Source organism: Porites lutea, chromosome 9 (assembly GCF_958299795.1).
Source record: "Porites lutea chromosome 9, jaPorLute2.1, whole genome shotgun sequence".
NCBI classification, from domain to species: Eukaryota; Metazoa; Cnidaria; class Anthozoa; order Scleractinia; family Poritidae; genus Porites; species Porites lutea.
This window is the reverse complement of record NC_133209.1, coordinates 28,630,997-28,651,001: the sequence shown is the minus strand read 5'-3', so window position 1 is coordinate 28,651,001 and position 20,005 is coordinate 28,630,997. Positions and strand designations below refer to the sequence as shown.

At 39.3% G+C, this 20,005-nt stretch overlaps 2 protein-coding genes across 2 annotated transcripts; both read left to right on the top strand.

Annotated features, from left to right (window-relative positions):
• Positions 1-2,713: 2,713 nt before the first annotated feature.
• On the top strand, positions 2,714-17,552 carry LOC140949144 (RING finger protein 150-like). Its single transcript, XM_073398375.1, has 10 exons — positions 2,714-3,572; positions 5,333-5,398; positions 6,668-6,750; positions 7,508-7,601; positions 8,410-8,554; positions 9,671-9,789; positions 13,378-13,430; positions 13,535-13,705; positions 15,569-15,607; positions 16,953-17,552. The coding sequence occupies exons 1-10, from the start codon at positions 2,868-2,870 to the stop codon at positions 17,167-17,169; spliced, it is 1,692 nt and encodes a 563-aa protein (XP_073254476.1). The 5' UTR covers positions 2,714-2,867; the 3' UTR covers positions 17,170-17,552.
• Positions 17,553-18,223: 671 nt separating this feature from the next.
• LOC140948713 (uncharacterized) lies at positions 18,224-19,264 on the top strand. The gene has a single exon (XM_073397979.1). It carries the CDS (start codon positions 18,489-18,491, stop codon positions 19,155-19,157), a length of 669 nt encoding a protein of 222 aa, XP_073254080.1. The 5' UTR covers positions 18,224-18,488; the 3' UTR covers positions 19,158-19,264.
• The last annotated feature ends 741 nt before the right edge of the window (positions 19,265-20,005 follow it).

The following is a 20,005-nucleotide window of genomic DNA, read 5'->3' as shown; positions in this document are numbered from 1 at the left end:
CTTAAAGTATCGTTTATTATTATAACGTGAAACTTCCCAGATTCACGTTTTGTGTAGAACATGAACACAAGACAATTTTCTTTTTCTTTTTTGTGCACTCGGGGATACAGTCTTTACACTGAATTGAACCTGAATTAACTCCAGAAAAATTCCCACAACAATGACATTGAACGAAAATAAGATAAGAGCAGTGCGGTTTTAAACAGTGAGAATTCACTTTTGAGGTGAAGTTTCGCTGTCATTGCCGTCGTGCCTAGAAAAAAGAAAGGCGGTGAAACGATAGCCTGCGTCGCAAACGCTCTAAACCTTCTATATAGAGCTATACAAATGGTTTAGACGAGTGCGTGGGCCGGCTGCAACGCAGGCTATGAGACGAGTGCGAGGGGCCTTATGCGTGTGTGGACTGTGAGCGCGACGAAAAAGCCGGTCGCTTTCCGCATACGCACACACGCCCAGTTTGAGCGGTACAAGCAAGCACAGGGCTCAGCTATGATATTTGGAGTGCCTATCCAGTGGTTGAGATTAAATTTTGTGCAAACCTGCGTAGCTGGTTATTTGAAGGCGAGAGCGGCTTCCCGAAGGAGATTGGGACGAGAACAACGAGATTAACTTGTTCACGTAGAGCTTGTTTTAGCCTGTGTCCAGCTGTTTCTCCACTTTGTTTGAGGGGAGGAGGAGGCAGCACACATGCAAAGCTTATTTGCGCGCCAGAATAAAACCGCTTGCTAGATACACAGGCTAGTACAAACCAGTCACAAAAGTCTGAACTACAGTAGCCTGCGTAGCTGGCGGTATTGTGTGGGTGCGAGATTAAAGTTTTGGCGGCGGAGCCGTGTTCCAAAAAAAGGACTACTACACATACCGCCAGCTACACAGGCTAGAACTACAGTGACAGGAAATAAGAGACTTACCATTACTTGCACGACATTTTGCGTGGACAGGCTTGGTGAAATCGATTAATGTTGCACGCATGGTGCGTTGACGGCGTGTGATGTATATTGCATGCAATATTGAGTATTTCTTGCGTGAGATTTGCTGCACACATCATCTTGGCTCGCGTGACAACTCTGGAAAGGTGTGGTAGTACGTTTTTTCGCAATCGTTGTCGTGGAATTAATAGAACATGGCACCAACATGGTTTCGCACCTTATTGATTCCCCAAGGATATATATCTTCCAAGAGAAAGTTAACCTGATAAGACCGCCGATATTTCGCGACTCTACCACTGGTTTCCCCACGAAATGACGTCTGAGGAAGGAGCGTAGAAATTCCATACTGATGACGTGTCATTATCCAGATCTGGGTGGTAACAGTGAGTCTCTTAACTAAAACCCATATTGGAATTCTCTGAGACATTCCGAAACAAAACAGCAGAAAAAAAAGAAATAAATAAACAAGTGAACAAAAACCACAGATTTAACATAACAATGGTCACGTGGACAAATAACATCAAAATCTGCTCTGACGGAATTTTTTTTTTAATCAAAAGACAAATAGACTCTTGAGCAGTTTATAACCATAGAGTTTTACACAAACATGGTATCTAGAAACGCTTTTTCCGTCAATTTGTTGGTAATACTGAGAACGATCTGCTCTATAGTTCAGAAGCTAGATTTGTGACTCGCATAACTTACAGTTTGCTACAGTTCGCATTGCTCCCCCCCCCCCCCAAAAAAAATATATTGCATGAGAATTGTTTTCGACGCTGTCTCTCGGGACGACCGTAATACCCAGGAGAAATTACAAGCAAATCGTTTGCAAAATTTGGGGGGGGGGGGGGGGTAAACTAGCTGAGTTACGGGCATTGGAAAGTAACGAATTCTTTTAGTGCGACGGCGATAAATTCTTGGTAGTCTTAACCAGGAGTCCCTGATTCTCCGCAAGAGCTTTCTACGTAGTTATGTCATTGAAAAAATGAAAAGATAAAAAACTACTTCAAATGGTTGATGAATCAGCACCACCTGATCGTTCGGCTCACGTCATGTAATCATCATCCAGTAATTCTTAATCGTTTCAAATCGATAAGAACTCTTCTAAGTTTTAATTTGTTGTTATTGTTGTAAATTATCACGCTTGGGCTGCCTGTGGTAATGAGTCTTTTTAATGTAGCAAACAGTTTCCGCGCCCCGCTGCTCTGCTCATTTATAGACTTGTTTGAGCAATTCACATCATCCCTTGCATATACAATACAGCATAGTGGTTAGCCTAATCACGCCGTAGACGGCAATTGGACAGAGGCGGGATTTATTTGGATCGGGAAGACATCATTCTGTGAAAACGAAAAACGATAATATTCAGAACTATCCAAAACCCTTTATGAAACAATTACTTATTTGAATGTTATTTTTGTGCTAAGGGGATGACGATGCAACGTAGATCATAAACTTGTTTTGCGGTCAGTGAGTATTGATCACAAGGGAAGGATTGACTGCACTCATATTTTTATTGGAACTCAACAGCTGTCGATCCAATATAATTGTTGCTGCTCGAAAAATTAATAATCTGATCGAGAATTTCTGTTCTCTACGTGCCTAGTTTTTCTAATCAAACCGTGAATCAAGAATAAAGTTCCGAGGTAGGAAAAGCGAAACAATAAAAAAGACGGAAAAAGGGGGTGTTCTTTTCACTAAGACTTCTTTCGCTCGCTTTCGATTTCCGTGAAGTCTTATGACGTCATAATATTAACCCAGGTGTGTCATCGAGGACACGTGATCCATTTCGCTTTAGTTTATCAGGATGGCAAGATGGCGGTAGAATTGTTTGGTTACTTGTGCTTAAAATCCTGTTGCAAGAGCTTCAACGCGTGATACTTCCTTATCAACCTCCAATTTCATAATCTGCTTAAACCTTCCACTTTCTTCGGGACGATGGTTTTGACTGGCACTTGTTTTCTGGGCCGTTCAAGCGCCAGCCTTGTTTTATTGTTGTTTGCGTGCGTCGGGAATTTTGTCAATTGTAGTTTCTACGACGAGAGAACTGGTAAAAGATATACAGAGGCCACTTTGAATATAACTGAATGCGATGGATCTGCTAAGAAATGCCGTGTAATGCCTTATGATGACGATGAAGCCAAGTTTGGCCAGGATAGCCCAAAACATAAAGCCAGAGGTTGGCTTTACTCGTTAATGGAAACCAACGTCAATGGTTGTAAGGAATTTAACGTAATGGTTGATCGAATCCCTTGGATAGCCCTCATCGAAAGAGGAGAGTGTAATTTCGAGAAGAAGATAAATAATGCCAAAAAGCACAACGCTACGGCTGTTATAATTTACGACAATAATAATGGTAACGTTGTAACCATGTCTCACGACGAAGCGATTGGCATTGTGGCTGTATCAGTGAAAAAGAGTCTTGGCCAAGCTCTTGCCCGGGCGCTAGTTAATCGAACGAAAACAGTTTTTATAGCTATTTCGGTAGGACAAGTGTATGAAGAAAAATATCAAGGAGTGAATCCTACTTCTGTCTTGTTCGTGTCAGTCTCATTTATCGTGCTTATGGTCATTTCTCTCGCTTGGCTTGTCTTTTACTACGTGCAAAGGTTTCGCTACGTCCACGCACGCGACAAAACCGAGGTAAGCCAGACGAAAACGATTCGAAAATATGGATTGGAAAACTAAATAGCCATTCCATTGTAGTAGGTGTTGTATTAGAAAGCAGTTAATGTAAATTCATCAAGATAGCACATTTTAGTCAGCATGTTTTGGTTTTTAATATTCACAAGTTTCTGTCACTTGACACTTTGTTTTATTGGTTTATCAACCATTCACGGACTGCAAAAACTTGAACTAAGCAAGTGTTTGTTGACTTGCATTTCTGTGGTATATTTCCTCATTCGGTCTTCGTAATTAACGGGTTTGGAATTCTGAAAGGTTTTACGTCACGGAAATTGCATTCAAAACTAATCACTCTACATTATTATGAAACAAGTTGCAACAAAAAACGCTAGTGAACCGCCTTTGGTGGTCTGTGTATTCAAGTTAAATGATCCCATGGTTTTCCTTCTGTTTAGCTTACTTGAAACACTGTCAAGGCAAATGTGAAAACTAAGGTGATACCAGTGTTTGTTTTCATTTGCCTCAGGGCCGTAAATATGGCATTTTTTTGAAAACCAACATTTGCCCTAAAAAATATTGCATGCTGCTCATGATGGAAGAGTGAGTGTTTTAAACAGTGTATCTCTCATTTGGAATGGCTTTTTTGTAGTAGCATTAGTTGGTCGAAATTAAAGCTAGAGGATTCTCATTTACAAATGTACGGTTTACAACTTTGGTTAGGACAAGTTTTGACATAGGAAATTGCTTCACTGTTAAATTACGGCAGCTGTCAGATAAGTTTCTGCTTGGTATACATAAAGTTGTCATGTTTGTAACATGATTTTTGCTTGTTGTGGAACAACGGTAGTCTTTGTTGGTTCAAGTCACCTGTGATTACATAATGTAAACTTTGAATGTTCATGCTTGATGAAAAGTTTGTACACCGTGACTAATTTGTCCTCTAAGATTTACTGTCGTCATGGTTAGTGAACAAGGAAAGTCAAAGCCTTGTGAAAAGACTAATACTGTTTTTTGGCAAGTTTTATCTTTTAAATAATCTAAAACTTGAGATGTGAGTGAAATCTGGACAACCACAAATCACACAGACTTCTATATACACCTGTCTTTCCAAACAGCTGCAGGAAAGAATGCTATCAAACCCTTTAGGCTTGGAAAGTGTACTTTTTTGCATAAGACAGGCACAGGCAACAGATGCAAGTGTGTAGAGGTAACCGTATTTTGGAAAATGTCTTTGATGATTGCTTTGTTGATTGGCCTCAGCATTGCCAACAAATCGTATTCATTACTATTTTTCTCTACGTTTCCAGTCTATGACCTAACCGAACATGGTGATTATGTAATTTTGGCAGTAGAAGAAAATGTGGTATTTTTCAATTTTTGAGATGCCTTTTTTATGGTTGAAAGGCTCATAAAAAAAGGAAAAATCCCAGTGGTGTTGCCTCAATGTTTAATGTGGCTGTTTATTAAAAATTTTGATCTATTAAAAGCACCTGTAGGTGTTTATTACATGCTAATTTGCTTTCCCTGAACAGACACACACAATATGTTGGTTTTTTTTGAAAAATAAATATTGTCTGCTAGATTTTTCTCTTGGTAACTTTCTTTTGGGACTTGTATGTAAGTCCTTAATGTAGTGAACCAATATTGCAACTAACTGGTGTTGTTATAGAAACCAAAAAACCAAACAAGTGTTGATTTGATTGTTGATATATTATTAGTTCACAATTTATGTGGTCAAATCTTCCATATGTGATCTAATCTGTTTTTTTTCTTCACAGAAACGTCTAACTTCAGCCGCAAAGAAAGCCATAGCCAAGCTTCCGACCCGCACAGTCAGCAAGAAGGTAAAAAAGTGGTTATATTTGTATAAAAAAGAAGACTTTGTTAGCACAAGGATCAATGTAGAGGGTTTTTAGATATGATTCTAGACCATTATCATGTGTGTGGGAAAATACTCTTGATATATTAGTTTAATGAGTTCTCACATCACATTATATGCATTTTGTTCCTATCAGGATATCCAAATGATGCATGAAACTTGCTTTCCTTATGTTTAGAAAAGAGGAACGTGTCTTTATTTCTAAATGCTAAACCAGGTGCTTGCATTTAATTCAGTGAAAAATTATCATTATCAGTTTTTGTGCATCATTAGTTTCAGTAGTGAATTTGGTAAGAAAATTCCCATTCACAAACATTTCTACTGTTGGAAATAATAACTATTGAAACTGTGCAACCTAAGCATCAATGTCCTAAATGTTTTTGTTCACGAGGATAAGTAAAATGTTGTTAGGTTTAGTTTCAACTTTTGGTTTGGAACCCATTCTGGAGACTGGCTTTAACAACTAATTTTCAAACAAAATAATCAAAGTTATCAAGAAATTAGGAATTATTGCCTCAGACATATGAAAGAGGAATTGAAGTAAGTTAATATTTCTTATAATAGACATCTGAGGTCACTGATCATAACTTAAGTGACATGTTGGGTAAAAATAGACTCTATTCATGTCTGTTGTAAGTTTTCCTTTTAAGCCCAATAATATAAGTAACATTTCAAACCCTTACTAGAAATTTTGACATTGTTTATGTCCACATCAATGGATCTCATGTAAGTCATCGACTTTTACCGTCTCTACTTCTTTCTTTAGAAACAGCTTTTATTTGTAACTTTTTAACCTCTGCATATTGACATATTGTGTTTGTCTATGTATGTTTGTGTTTATGTTTGTCTATGCTTCATTCTGTACTCTATGTCAGTTTTGATCTCAGTTTTGATACCCAAAGTTGATTTTTATGTTGGTTTTAACCCCAAAGGAACAATCCCAGAGTCTTGTCTGAGTTAAAACTGGTGGCTAGTAGAATGTCTCCAACAATAAATAATACTTCTCTTGATTATTACTTGAATAACAACTACAGCAATAGTAAATTCACTATTGCAACAGTGTAGCATAAGTATCACCTCAGCGATCACAATATTAACACAATTACAATAGTCAAAATGATCTTAGTAATCACTCCAAGTCCTCTAAAAACACAACTTTACAAGATTGTTGTAAAGAGTTTTGTTTTTATGCAAGCGTTCCATAAAAATATGATATGTCTTTGTTTGCTTTTAGACGGAAGATGATGAATCAGACAACTGTGCAGTGTGTTTAGATGGTTATAAAGCAAGTGATGTGGTCCGTATATTGCCCTGCCAGTAAGTAGAATGGTTATTATTATTTTGGAAAACAGTTTTATTTCTTTGTGTCTGTAACCATAAAAATCTCAGCGTGTGTGGTTACCTGTAGTCAGACTGATTCCTTTTTTTTTATATAAATGTAGATCTGGCCCCAGTTGTTCAAAATGTGGATAATGCTATTCACTGGATAAATAAATCTCTGTCCAGTGGATAGCGCAAAAAAAGTTTATGTTTGTCCTAATACTTATCTGCTGGATAGTGATATATCTGATGGATACTGATATCCAACATTTGAACGACTACAGCCGCTTACTGTTTTCTGTATTTGAAAAGCACTGTTGTTAGTTGGACTTGTAACCCATGATATTTAATTTACAGCATTGTGTATGTGAAAAACTATTTTGATAGTGTAATGTTTCAGTTAGGCCTGTTGGCTGTGTTCCCATGAAATGAAACTCGAGACAAAATGCTGCAGACTGTGGAATCCTGATTCTTCAAAAACTGCATTTACCATAAGACACCTGAAAACGTGGTTATGACTAAGATGAAAGTTTATTTTGTGCTCCAAAGCCTAATGTTAGTAAATAAATTTTCATACATTTTCCATAGCTTCCTCTGCTTTTGAGCTAATATTCCAAACCGTTATTGTTACTGAAAGACCCCATTTGCCCTGAGATTCTTTTTCTTAACTTTCTTAAAGTAACTTCAAACTATATATTGTGACAACTTTGATTGTGCATGGTTTGTAACTTTGTGATGACGTGTACCTCTCTAGGCATGAGTTTCACAAGCTGTGTATTGATCCATGGTTGGTAGAGCACAGGACCTGTCCAATGTGTAAACTCAACATCTTAAAAGAATTGGGAGTTGTGAGTATTTGTATAGTAGCAGTTATTGGTGTGCTTGAATATTTACCTTTGTAGGTGTAGTTATTTTATAGGAAGCAAAGGGAAAATATGAACAAGATGATTTTCTAACAGTTCTATTCCCTGCCTATAAGTAAATTGCTATATACCTGGCGACTTGAAATCTTATTGACAGCTCTGAGACTTATTCCAAATGGCACCCAGAGCTTTGTTTGGAGTCACAGACAAATTTTTGGCATAAAATAAGCCAAGAAATATTTCCTTTGTCTGTTATTCCCAATTCACCATTTTCACATAGACCATAAATGCATCTTGTTTACCCCGGCCAAACAATTTTGCATACCGTTATTTCTAAAGGCCTCTTTACATGGAGGTGGGGTACCCCAGATAGGTGAGGTAACCCGCTTAGGTGGGGTTGCCCGCCTGTCCATATAATCTCTCATTTTAATGTGATCATGTTTACATGTTAGGTGAGGTAACCCGCCACATGTTACCTCACCTACCTGGGGTTCCCCACCTTCATATAAACAGGCCCTAATTTCTCCTGGGTATTACTGTTGCCACAGGCGAAATCAAAGACAATGGTTATGCAATTTTGGGGTAAACAAGTTGCATTGTGTGAAAATAGTGTATTGTTCATGGTCAAGAATAATTAGGGTAAGGAAAGAAAGGAGGTGAGAATATAACTGCGATGAAACCATTTGGACCTGAATTTTATTTTGACCTACATCATGTATATTACTTGAAGGGTTGAATTTTGTTTTCAGTAATTTAGTTCTCTTTTTTCCTCCTTTACCTTGGTAACCTTTAGGCCAGTGATGAGGTTCGCAGCAGAGATGTAGAAATTGCTACTACTGAGCAGGAAGATCATCACACGGCTGCTGATAACCAGGGTGTGGTGATGAATGAAATTGAACCTTCAGTTAGTGAACGTAGGCCAAGTTCTGACACTTCAGGTATGTACTGCTTTTAACCCTTTTGGTCTCAAGAGTGACCAACATCAATGTTCTCCTAACAACATCAGCAGATCATCAAGTGTAAAGGTTATGAGAATTACTAAATTGATTACCAAAGGGAGAATGCTTTGATCTTAAACCAACTTCTCTCAACTATTTTTAAAGGGAATGTATGGAGATAAATGTGGAGAATTTGTATATGGAGCTTGGGGATTAAAGGGTTAATACAGTAGAGTTCCCATTAAGATGTCCACTTTTAGGCCACAAAAAAAGCAGATTGTACTAACTGCCGTTAACAAGGTGGTCATATAGGATGGATGACAGGATGGTATCAAATCAGGTAGCTTAATCCAAGTTTCACCCATTCATGTAATGGGGATCGATTCGAGGCATGTTATTGTTAACGAATTTCAGGCGTGCCCTTTGAGCAAGCTGTAGCTCATTCTGTAGCTAGTATCTACTAACCAGAGAGTTAGTTAATTGCTTTATTAATTCATTGTAATAATAAAGCAGGAATTTCATTTTGTGAGATCAACTTAAAAAGCAGCTTTTAATCCACATGAATTCATTAGGAATTTTAACAATTTGTCTTACAGTACTTCCATAATTTGAATCCCCCCCCCCCCCCCCAAAAAAAAAAAAAAAAAAATTCATTTCCCATCATGAAAGTGAAGAACAAAATTCACCTGGCAGCACTATGCTATTGCACTCAACTTTCTTTGCATGCTTATTTACCAGAACATTAATTTCTTGTTGCATCTGGTTTGAAGATAATTCTTCTTGAAATCCAGTTGCTGTTATTGATGTGATGGATAGGAAATTGGCATTCTGTCCTGTATTGAGTGTGAAAGTCAGTGTTAATTAAAAGCAGGATCTTGGAGGTTAAAAGAAAATATTTTGGTTCAAATTTGGAACTTCCAGTTGAAGCTTTCTTTAATATTACAGCCAGCTTCCTATCAGTAGACTCCTTCCTGAAGTTAGTCCCTGCCATAATGACTCACAGAAAGGGCAAGCCTCAGTTGTGCCAATCTTAAAAGAAGTACTACGTGCAGGTCAAGAATTAAAGCCATTCTCTTGAAACTAACAGCAGTATTGTTTTAACATGATTCTTTTCAGAAAGCTCCAGTGTTTCTGGTGGGTCTGGCCGTGTGTTACATGTCAGTGCAGAGGTCAATTGGGAAAGAGAAGATCAATCAAGTTCAACATCTAACTTAGTTGATCATCCTAATTTGCAAGCTTAGAAATTTATCATTACAATCAGTGCTTTCTTATCATGTACACATGAGGTATCTCAACCCTCGTAATGGGGCTTGTAAATAGATGTATCGTAGGCTTTAAATTTTAGAGTGGTTATTGCTTGAGGCAATGCATTTATGGACTTGTGGATTACACACCAGTTGCACTTTGTCTTTAGCTCCTTTAACCCTGTGTCCCCAAGTGTAAAACACAAAATCAAAATTAAGGAAACTGGCAGATTACATTTTGCAAAAACTTAATACTGGAAAACAGACAAATAGAACCATGTGAAAGTACTGCAAGAGAGGTTTTCTTTTAATGGTCACATCATAGCATTTCCTCCACAGACCCAAAGTTAGAGTTGTGTACAAAACAAGTAGAACAATGTGAAAGTACCGTGAGAGAAGTTTCGTTTGAATGGTCTCACCTTAGGATTTCCTTCACAGACTCAAAAGTTAGAATTATGTACGAAATAAATAGAACCATGTGAAAGTACTGTGAGAAAGGTTCCATTTGAATGGTCACGCCATAAGATTTCCTCCACAGACTCAAAAGTTAGAATTACGTACGAAATAAAATAACACGACCATGTGAAAGTGCAGTGTGAGAGATCTCATTGAACGCCATAGGTTTTTCTCCACAGACTTAAAAGTTAGAACTAAACTTCATGTTTTCTTCATTACTGATCTTGGGGTGAGAGGGTTTAGTCATCTCCCTCCAAGAAGGACTCCCCTAGAAGGCAGGAAAAGCTGATCCTTGAAAGAACTCCTGTTTGCCAAAGCATTTCAAGTTTATTTACAAATTACTGTCTTTTTTGTCTGAATGAAGACTTTTCGGTTTAGAACTATGTATAGTGCAGAAATATTTGGGCACCATTCCTTGCAACATTTCATTGACTCAATAGTTAATTTTACTTTATAGATTTTTGATGCACTCATTAAAAAAGAAAGTATGCAAAACCCAAGAACTTTTTGCTCTTGTAAAGGGCACAAGGTTAAAACATTTTCAAATTCAGATTCTGGTTAACATGGTGAAGGTATGCATCTGAGATTCACTTGAATTACTTGAAAGGAGATAAAAAATGAGTTGTTTCTTTTGCGGTAATATTATTATATTAGTGATCTTTCCACACTCCTTTTTGCTGCAAAAACCACTGAACTGTCCAATGTAGGCAATTCTGAAGAGTGCTTCTCTACCCTCTTTTGACCCTGATGAGTGAAAAGTCATTTTTTTTTTACTGTTATTAGAGGTGGGGAAATGTCATAGAATGAACTAATTTTGGAGTTGTGAACCCTTAAGAATATGACAGTTTTTTCCAGCCAATGGGAGAGGTGTTTTTTTTAACGTTTTAAGTTATTTCCTTTCTGGATTGTGAATAATATTATTATGCCTTTAGTTCATCACTGGTGAGGAATATTTATGTGTTGGCTAGCAATTTTCTTCCATTTTTTTGCATGAAAATTATCTTGATGTAATTTTATGAGTTGAAATGTGTTAAACTGTACATGTTGATAATTATGATTATTACAGCAAGCCTTAGTTTGACTACATGTAGATTGCAAGCAGTCTCTCAATGTGAAATGGTGCTTGTAGGAGGGCTGTCACTAAAGGTTGGAAGCCGGGGATTTTCCCTGATGACTATGAGCATGATCTCTGGCTACTGTCATAGGAAACAAAAAGAAAATGCAGTGGAACCCCCCCTCTACAGACACCCGCTTAATACGGATATCTGTTTGTAATTCACAGTTTTGTTTGTCCGGACAAAGAAAAAGCTCATATATTTTGTATACAATTAACCTCCTTAATACAGACACCCAGTTAATGCGGACACTATGCATGTCCTGTGGTTCCAGTGTAGAACCAATAGAACTTCCCAGCTGTTTGACTTCCTGCCTACTAATCGCATACCCTGGGGCATGAAGTCTTAGTCACAGTCCAGTTGTAGAATTGCCAAAAAGAGAGTCTGCTTGTATTCTATGGTAGAGACCATTATTTAGAGGAGTTCAGTATCATAGTATTTAAGTGTTACATTTTCTAGTTACATTTTGTTGCATTTTAGTCATGATTTTACCACTTTGTATTGAATCAGTAGGATGTTAGTATTCTCAGGAATGATCTGGTTACCTTGAGTTATGAGACCTGTAGATTGGATGGCCTAAAAGCAAGCTCTCTATTTGGGGTAGTCGCACGAAGTTATGTGAGAGCCAGAATGCAAAGGGAGACGCAAGTGTGAGGAGCGTGGAAAGAAGTTTTCCTCCTCCTTTGTTCGTGGCTTTGTCACTTGCTCACATGTTTTCTCGCGGCTTGCTTTGCTCACTATAATTCATAGAGCTTGCTTACAGGCTATAGGTTGGACTTCAAGTATCAGATTGAGTTAAGTACAAATTTTCAAACCAATTTCATGAGCTCCAGATAAGCGTTTGTCGCAACAATTTTATGTCTTTCTTTCTATGTCCTGGTTAGTAACAGGGAGGAGTGACAAAACTTGCTAGAAATTTCAAAGTCGTATTTGTACTCGATCTCGTACTCGAAGTCAAATCATAAAGTCACTATTGAAACAAGAGACGTTTTCTCCAGCAGCAAGTAAAATAATGCTGCATTTGCCTCCTTTCTGTCCATTTCATTTTTGATCAGTTAGAGTCTTACCTGTGATTAATAACAAGTGTCAGTAGTAACTGTGGCCCTGAAGTACTTACAGCTGAATGATAAGTCCATTGACAAAGTCATGTGAATACTTCCTGCCACAGCGTACTTGTAAATAGATGTCAGTAGATAAAGTTGAAGAAGTGCATTTATGACTGTGATAAGCTGAAGGCAAATATATGTACAAAATGTTTGGTATTTAAACATTGAATTGTCTTTCCAATAATCTTATGGTGAGACTGGTGCTTTGTACCAGCTCAATCAAGTTTTGCTAAGTTGTCAGCGGGGCAGGCTTGTTGAGATGTTAGACTGTGAGTGGGGAGTGCGGGGGTGGAGGTGGAGGGAGACAAGCGAGAAAGGGACTAAGGGTTTGCAACCATGTAACAAGGGGATTAGTACAACACTTTGCCCTTAGTAAGAAATTTGTGTGAACCTTGGTTGAGGGGAGGGGTAGGTAAACAGTTTCTAAGAATCTTATACTGATCGTTTTCTCACTATCCTGGATATCAGAGGCCTTTTCTCGCGTGTGGTGTTTTCCCTCGGAGGCTGAAGTCACAAGTGGCGAAGCAGGTCACTCTTAAAGACCATGCATGAAACGTCTCTGGCACCCAGGGCATTTTCCAACATAAGTTTTACCAACAATAAAAGTTTAAGGGCGTGTTTACATGGAGGTGGGGGACCCCAGGTAGGTGAGGTAACCCACAAGGGGTCACCTCTCCTGAATGATCAAATTAAAATGAGAGATTATATGGACAGGTGGGTTACCTCACCTACCTGGGATCCCCCATGCCTTCATGTAAACAGGCCCTAAGAGTCTCGTTCTCAGAGGGGAGAAACATTTTTATGAACCAGCATAGCCCCTGTGACGTTGACTGAGGCTATGCTTTCATGATACTGCCTGTGCGCCCGCTCCTTTTAACACACATGGGAGACCTGGGTACTAGTGGCTAACAAAGATGGCGTCCATAGCGAGGTCTTACATTCTCGACAAAAAACGGTGAGAAAACTTCCTAGAACAGAAAATCTGACATGCATTCTTCCCTTCTAAGTCTACTTGGGACAGCTTTCCATTTACTTAAACATTTTAATTTGCGTTTTAAGGCAACAACAGGCGGGAAATCAAAGATGTCAGAAGTGTTTACAAATTGGCCATTGGACGTATGAATGTACCAACAAACGCAAGTACTTACAGAGAGATTCAAGAACCGCTGTCATAAAAAAGAAAATAAAATTGATGAAATCTGAGAAAGGAAATACTGATTCAACTAACAGGTAGGCTCGGCGATTATTTCGGTAAAGAATTAAAATTTCTTTACATGATGGTGGGAATTAACGAGAAACAGGGTGACAAAAGGGTTTGGGGGTGGGGTACCTAGCACCCATCAGGCCCACTTTTTTGAAGCTATCACGCATCACAGAAAAATAAAATATTAACTACATTAACAAGTATCCTATTATCATTTGATCTGATGAAATCAGAGGTCGATGAACGTGAAAAAAATGGCAAGAAATTGGTGTCATAACTATCTCTGCTTCTAGTTTCAAAATAATGATATTAACCATCACAGAAATTTCAAAGGAAAATCATGCATGCATCACAGGTTGTGAAAATAGAAAATCAAGTATCATGCTGCTATGCCCAATCACGCCTACTACTTTGGCCCCGATCACAAAACACACTGATAATTTGGGTCTGATCACACAGCCCGGAAAACTCCTTTGCCATCTTGGAGAAACTCAGGAGAGAACTGGTAGATCATGGGCAGCCCAAACTTGGGGTTTATGGTCATCAGCTTCCTCCAGTCCTTCAGCCGTTTGGTGACCACCCTCCCCGACTGTGTGGTCCTGGGAACTTGTTAGGGGTCACATGACCCCTGTCGTGTTCCTTGTTCTTTTTGTCCGAACCATGTGCTTGTTGACTCATTGTGTTCCTTGAAAGTATTTAAGCCGTATAGTCGCTCGATACACTACACCACTGGAGGGGCTACTTTTAGAATTCTTTAGTGAGTGTGCGACTAGAATCGTGGAACTCTACTAACTATGCCAAGCACCAAAATTTCTAAACCTTCCAACTTTTTCTAAGTTAAATGCATGTGAAACAATCCAACAACTTCCAAACAGTGCCAAAACCATTCTGATGACTTCCAACTGGTACAAAGATATTCCAGCGATTTTCACGAGTTGACAAAATTTGTGGAGTGTTAAATCTCGGTACCATATTGCCAAAATCATGCAAATAATGCTGAGGTTGCAAATATCTTGGTAAGATATCCAGTGTCACCTATTTGGTTGCTTTTCACCCTAATGGTTACTGAATGAAATTATTGTAAGTCGTGTGTGTGAACTAAAAGCTTGTTATGGAAGTTTTTTATTGGGGGGCATGTGACACATGCATTATGATGTATCTCAGTTGGCAGATAAAATTCCCTTTCCTGCATATCTGATGGCAAGACCATGTCACAAAAGGGGAGTTGCTTAACAGAGCAGGAATGAAGGCACTTAGTGATGAATTGCATAAACATGATGGAAAATGGTTGGGCACATCCTGAGACAAGACCAAAACAGTGACTACAATGTAGCATTGACCTAGAAACCAAATGGAAGGAGACAAAGAGGAAGACCAAAAACTACATTGAGTAGGACAGAGGAAAAAAGTAAAGGAAGAAGGGGGTTGGGGGCTTGGGATGAGATGTGAGAAGAAGGAACTGACTGTCAGAGAGAGTAAGAAAGCCCTGTGAAGGTCCTATGTGCTATAGAGGTACAAAGAGGATAGGTGTTCAAGGTGGAGGTGGTTGAATAAAAGTTGTAACATGAATGGTGTGTCCTCACTACACTACCAATGTAACACATCATTTTGTTGAATCATTTTCTGACCACCTCACCTGCCACCTACTAATTTCATTTTGTAAGAAGAATCTGAAGAGTGGTTAATGATGACTTTTTCTGGGGCATAATTTGATGCTTTTCTGCCCTGTTGGCTAAGCCAGTCAAAACACTGTTGCTAATTAGTTGCTAATTAATTATCCAGTTGCTAATTAACTCTTGGTGTTAATAACTGGATACAAAGAGTCAGAGATCCTTTGTTTTCTTCTGATGCATGCTTCCTAATTTGCTGTTTTTCTTAATTCTTTCTAGTGAGGTCATTGAAACAGAGAACAAAACAGCAAACAAAAGGTATCCCAACATCTTAGTCATTTTACTCATGTTTATGTTAATAATGTAGCCTCCCACACAAACACAACCTTCTTTCCAGGATTCTCTCTTACTCTTCCCCCTCTCTCACACACCACAGGAACAAGTAGGAGTGAACCCACAGAATCAAGTTGTCACAGACAATTTTTTGGCTCGTCACGCAATCCTGCATGCACACTTGCACTTATCCTGTAGTCAATGACCGTTGGGGCGCCACAGACGTTGCAACCCTCTCCCTCCATTTTATTTTGTTGTCAGCTTCTCTTACGGCATCTCAAAACTTCAACCCTGTCCATTCAGCGATGTTGTTCTCCCAACGCTTCTTTTGTTGGCCCCTTTTTCTCCCTCCTTGCACTGTCCTGATGCCCTGATGATCTTGATACATGCCCAAACCACTTTAACTTGCGTTTCTTTACTGTGGTTAGATATCATCATAGGGCCCAATGACTTGCCTGATTCTGTCTGTGACTGCATTGTTAGTAATGTGATCTCTGTATGAGATGCCAAGCAGTTTCCTAAAGCATCTCATCTCAGTGGCCTGCAGTTTCTTTAGGATGTCTGCTGTCAATGTCCAGGTTTAACAGGCGTACAATAGTGACGAAACCCTAAGAACATCTGTGTGAGAGGCTATTGATAATAGGGACCTTTATATTTGAGGACAAGGACTATTACAAGGACGAGTATTCACTTGAATTTTTTCATGTATTCTTATGAAATATACATCCCAGAAAGCTCTATTGTACTTGTTTTTCACCTGTTGATCCCTCTCCCGATCACAAAATCATAAAACTTCTAACCTTTGATAACTTGTTTCCACCCCTATCACATTTTTGCTTAAACCTGTTGTGTATTTTCCCACAATTTCCTACCTAAATAGTGTTGGTATACGTGTGCACACTACTTAGTATTGGGAAATATTGTCCTCATAGATAGTTGTCCTCATTTTTGAATGAAAGGTCTCCAATGTTGCATTTTATCTCTTTTTGACACTTTAAAATGAAATCGGCAAATTTAAATTTACCCGCAACTCAGCTGAATAGTTAAGAAAGTGTTGACCTCAATATTTTCTGGAAAATAGCAACTCTAGGACTCTCTAGAACTCTAGGGATTTTGGGAGTTCAGTCGAGTACAGTGTAATGAAATTGAGCTGAACAAGGTCTGGTATAGGCTGATAGTCAGGGGGGTTCCAGCGGCACATCCCCACCCATACAATTCTTAAAGTACCCCCAGGGATTCCTGGGATTTTGCCTAATACAGATTTGACTGTATTGAGATAAACACCACTAGGCTTAGGCAAAGCCACATTATTTTATTTCTTTATCCATAGGAAAGGCAGCGGTAAAAGTGAAGATGAAAGTGATGAATCCGACGAGTCTTCAACCACAGATAGCAGCAATGAGAGTAACTCCTCAGAGGAAAGCAGCAGTTCTTCTAGCGACAACAGTAGCAGTAGCAGCAGTGGTGGTGAAAGCAGTTCAGATCATGAGTCTGACAGCAGTGATGATGATAAACCAGTGAAAAAGAGGGAAAAGAAAAGTCGTTGAAACTTGGCTGACATTTTGAAAGGACAAAAATTGCTCGCTTTGCTGTGTCACGGATAAGATTATGGAACTTGGTCATCACCGTGATCCGTGCTTCCAAGCTGACTTATCAACTGAGGATACAGCTTTTATTATTTCCAGGAACACGTAGTTTCCCGTGCAGCCGTTATGTGTCTCGTCACGCAATATCACGCAACACTAGAACGTCTGGTCACGAGACAAATAATAGTCGCTTTGGAGACTAGGAAACCTGTGTGATGTAACTGTGCCGCTCAGCCGAGAAGGAGGCCAAAAAAGTATTACTCTTTGTCTCTTTTTATTTGTTAGTAACACAGGATGTTTACCAGTGAGTAGCCTGCATGGCTGGCGGTTTGTTTAGCGAGAGGGAAAAAAAAAACAGCAAAAAAGCGCCAAGCCACAAAGAGAATAGCACGGAAACGAGGGCGCGTGGCCCTTTCTTTCTTGTGCTCATAGTACTTTCAAGCGCCTGGTAAGCGGGAATGCAGGATAGTTTTTAACCTGTGCAGCTGGCGGTTTTCTTGCCATTTTCAAATTTCCCCGCGGCTTCGCCCTTCGTTCACTCGCTCGCTCCCCGATATTATTTCCATATAGTCAGGCTATAAAGTTTTAAGTTATGACTAGTAGAAATTATTGGGTTCACGCCTTCTGCTTGTTGCGTTATCATGAAGGCCATAACGGAATGAACCTGTGGATTTCAAGACACGTACAGTACATTTGATGAGAGCTAAGAAGGATTTAAAGGGTTAAGTACATTTTCAATCATTTCAGTCCTTGCTGTCTCTCACATTGTAATTATAATAACGATGATTAAAACTTTACTTTTTAACGTAGAGACTGTCAAAGGGAAATAAAGAGTTTACGGTCTTTTCGCCTACGAGTCGTTTCGCCAACGTCCTGTTCACTAACTTCTGAATTCGTTTCGCGTACGTGTTGGGTCAGTTCCCTAACTGCTTTCACCTGATCAGTGGTTGAAAGAACGAGGTATATACGTACGTATCGCACTGTTTTGTATTGTGGCTGAGAGAACGAAGCATATACATGTGCAGTGCTCGTTTCGCTTCTTAGCCGAACGACATAAGACGTTAGCTAAACGACTTGTATGCAAAACGACTGGTCACCTTTCGAACATATTGCCACAATTAAGGCCCGTCCAGGGTGGGGAAGGCGTTTGATCTCGCGAGCGCGCGATAGGCTTCATGACGTGTTTTGGTATTGTTTGTTACGTTGGTCATTCGAAGCATTCAGATTGATTGTTAAAAAAATTGTGTCGTTAATTGATAATATAACCAGGTGTTCTCGTCATGTCGCTTGACCAGAAACGGGATCCTACTTCGGATGAGCTACTGGACAGTAAAACTAACCAATCAGATGAAGTCAGTGTGGAAAATAATTTTGACTGCCAAGCACTTGGAAATCTTCACAGCAAGAGTCGTCAAAACCACATAAAATGTAAGCCGCAAAGTGATCATGAGTCTCAAGGCTCAGATTCGTCATTATCGGAAAGCCGAGAAGAGGCCAATGAAAGAACCGGCGGTTTGCCAGAAGGAACCGAGGAAATGGACCCACATTTAAACGATCGCGATAAACTGGAAATGCTACAAAACGTATTTAAGACTGTGGGTGGAGACTTAGAAGACATCAAGACTCTGATGTTAAGGCTTCGGAGCATTTTGAGCAACGGCAGCGGCGGAGGGGAGAAGGGGGCAATAAATAGCCACAACCGAGCTTCAGTTGAAGAAAGCTCTACGCCGGAAGTTAAAGTAATTGATGACAGTGATGATGATGACGATGATCGTGGGCCAATGAAAGATTCTCAGCGATTACATTATGAAGCAAACCGGGAGGGAGAACCTTCAAGAGAAAGTTCTACAGAATCTTGTTTTGAGGAGAGTAAATACTCCACGCTAATTACTGATATAGAAGTACTAAAAAACAAACTTGTGTCTCTCAAGAGAAATCTAGCAGAATAACGCAACTCTCCTTAGGCGTGGCTCTCTTTAGCAATCTACTTATTCCCAAACTTACAGTCTTTTCCTCTAGAATATAAAATAAAGTCATTTAACCTTTTGTTGAATGACGATACAGTTGAATTCCGTGAGTTAAAAAACTTCTTTAAAGCATTCTTTTGCAAAAAATAAGTTCTTAATTTCTTGTTCTTCAGTGTTTCACAACTGTTAAGTTTTGTTTAACTGCTCAACAGCGTTCAAAAGTTGTGGGTGAGGGACTGTTCGAAACACTTTGAAGGTCAAAGAAATAATTATCGTGTTCAACTTAAGCCTTAAAATCCCCTAACACAAACGAAAAACTAGTGCACTGGATGCCAGTGGCTTTTCACCATGCGCGTTTTCCGATTTCAGTTTAGTCTCTCTCGCGGTTCGGCCTTCGGCCGAAGTGTGTCGAACTGCACCCTGTGGCGGTCACCGAATGCACTCGAGAATAAAATCTTTGACATCCAGGATAAAGAGTAAGCCTCCTGGTCAGAAAAGATCTGCTGTATATTTTTTCGGCCAAATCTCTTAAAACCGCAAGCAGAGTTGTCCTCTCCAGAGCAATGCCGCGTTAAAATTGCTCCAGGAGATAAAACTGAGCCGGGGGTACGCAACCCTTCGGGGGAGGGGTGTGGCCTAATAAGCTAGGCAAATTTATGGATCGGGAGGGTTGAGTTTCCCAAACGGAATAGTACTGCACTTATCATGCCGATTTGACCATTATGAGGTCACCAAAAACTAGAACTGTCCGTTTAGACTGGTCATTTTACACTAAAAATGAACATGAACTTGCATGATTTGCACTAAATAGCACCATAGGTATTAGAGAA

What these genes read in the sequence shown, in the direction of transcription:
- LOC140949144 (XM_073398375.1), top strand. Translation starts at nt 2,868, where the DNA reads ATGGTTTTGACTGGCACTTGTTTTCTGGGCCGTTCAAGCGCCAGCCTT. An exon ending in TCTTAAAAGAATTGGGAGTT is followed by an intron (nt 7,602 to 8,409) that starts GTGAGTATTTGT and finishes GGTAACCTTTAG; the next exon opens with GCCAGTGATGAGGTTCGCAG. An exon ending in AACAAAACAGCAAACAAAAG is followed by an intron (nt 15,608 to 16,952) that starts GTATCCCAACAT and finishes CTTTATCCATAG; the next exon opens with GAAAGGCAGCGGTAAAAGTG.
- LOC140948713 (XM_073397979.1), top strand. Translation starts at nt 18,489, where the DNA reads ATGTCGCTTGACCAGAAACGGGATCCTACTTCGGATGAGCTACTGGAC.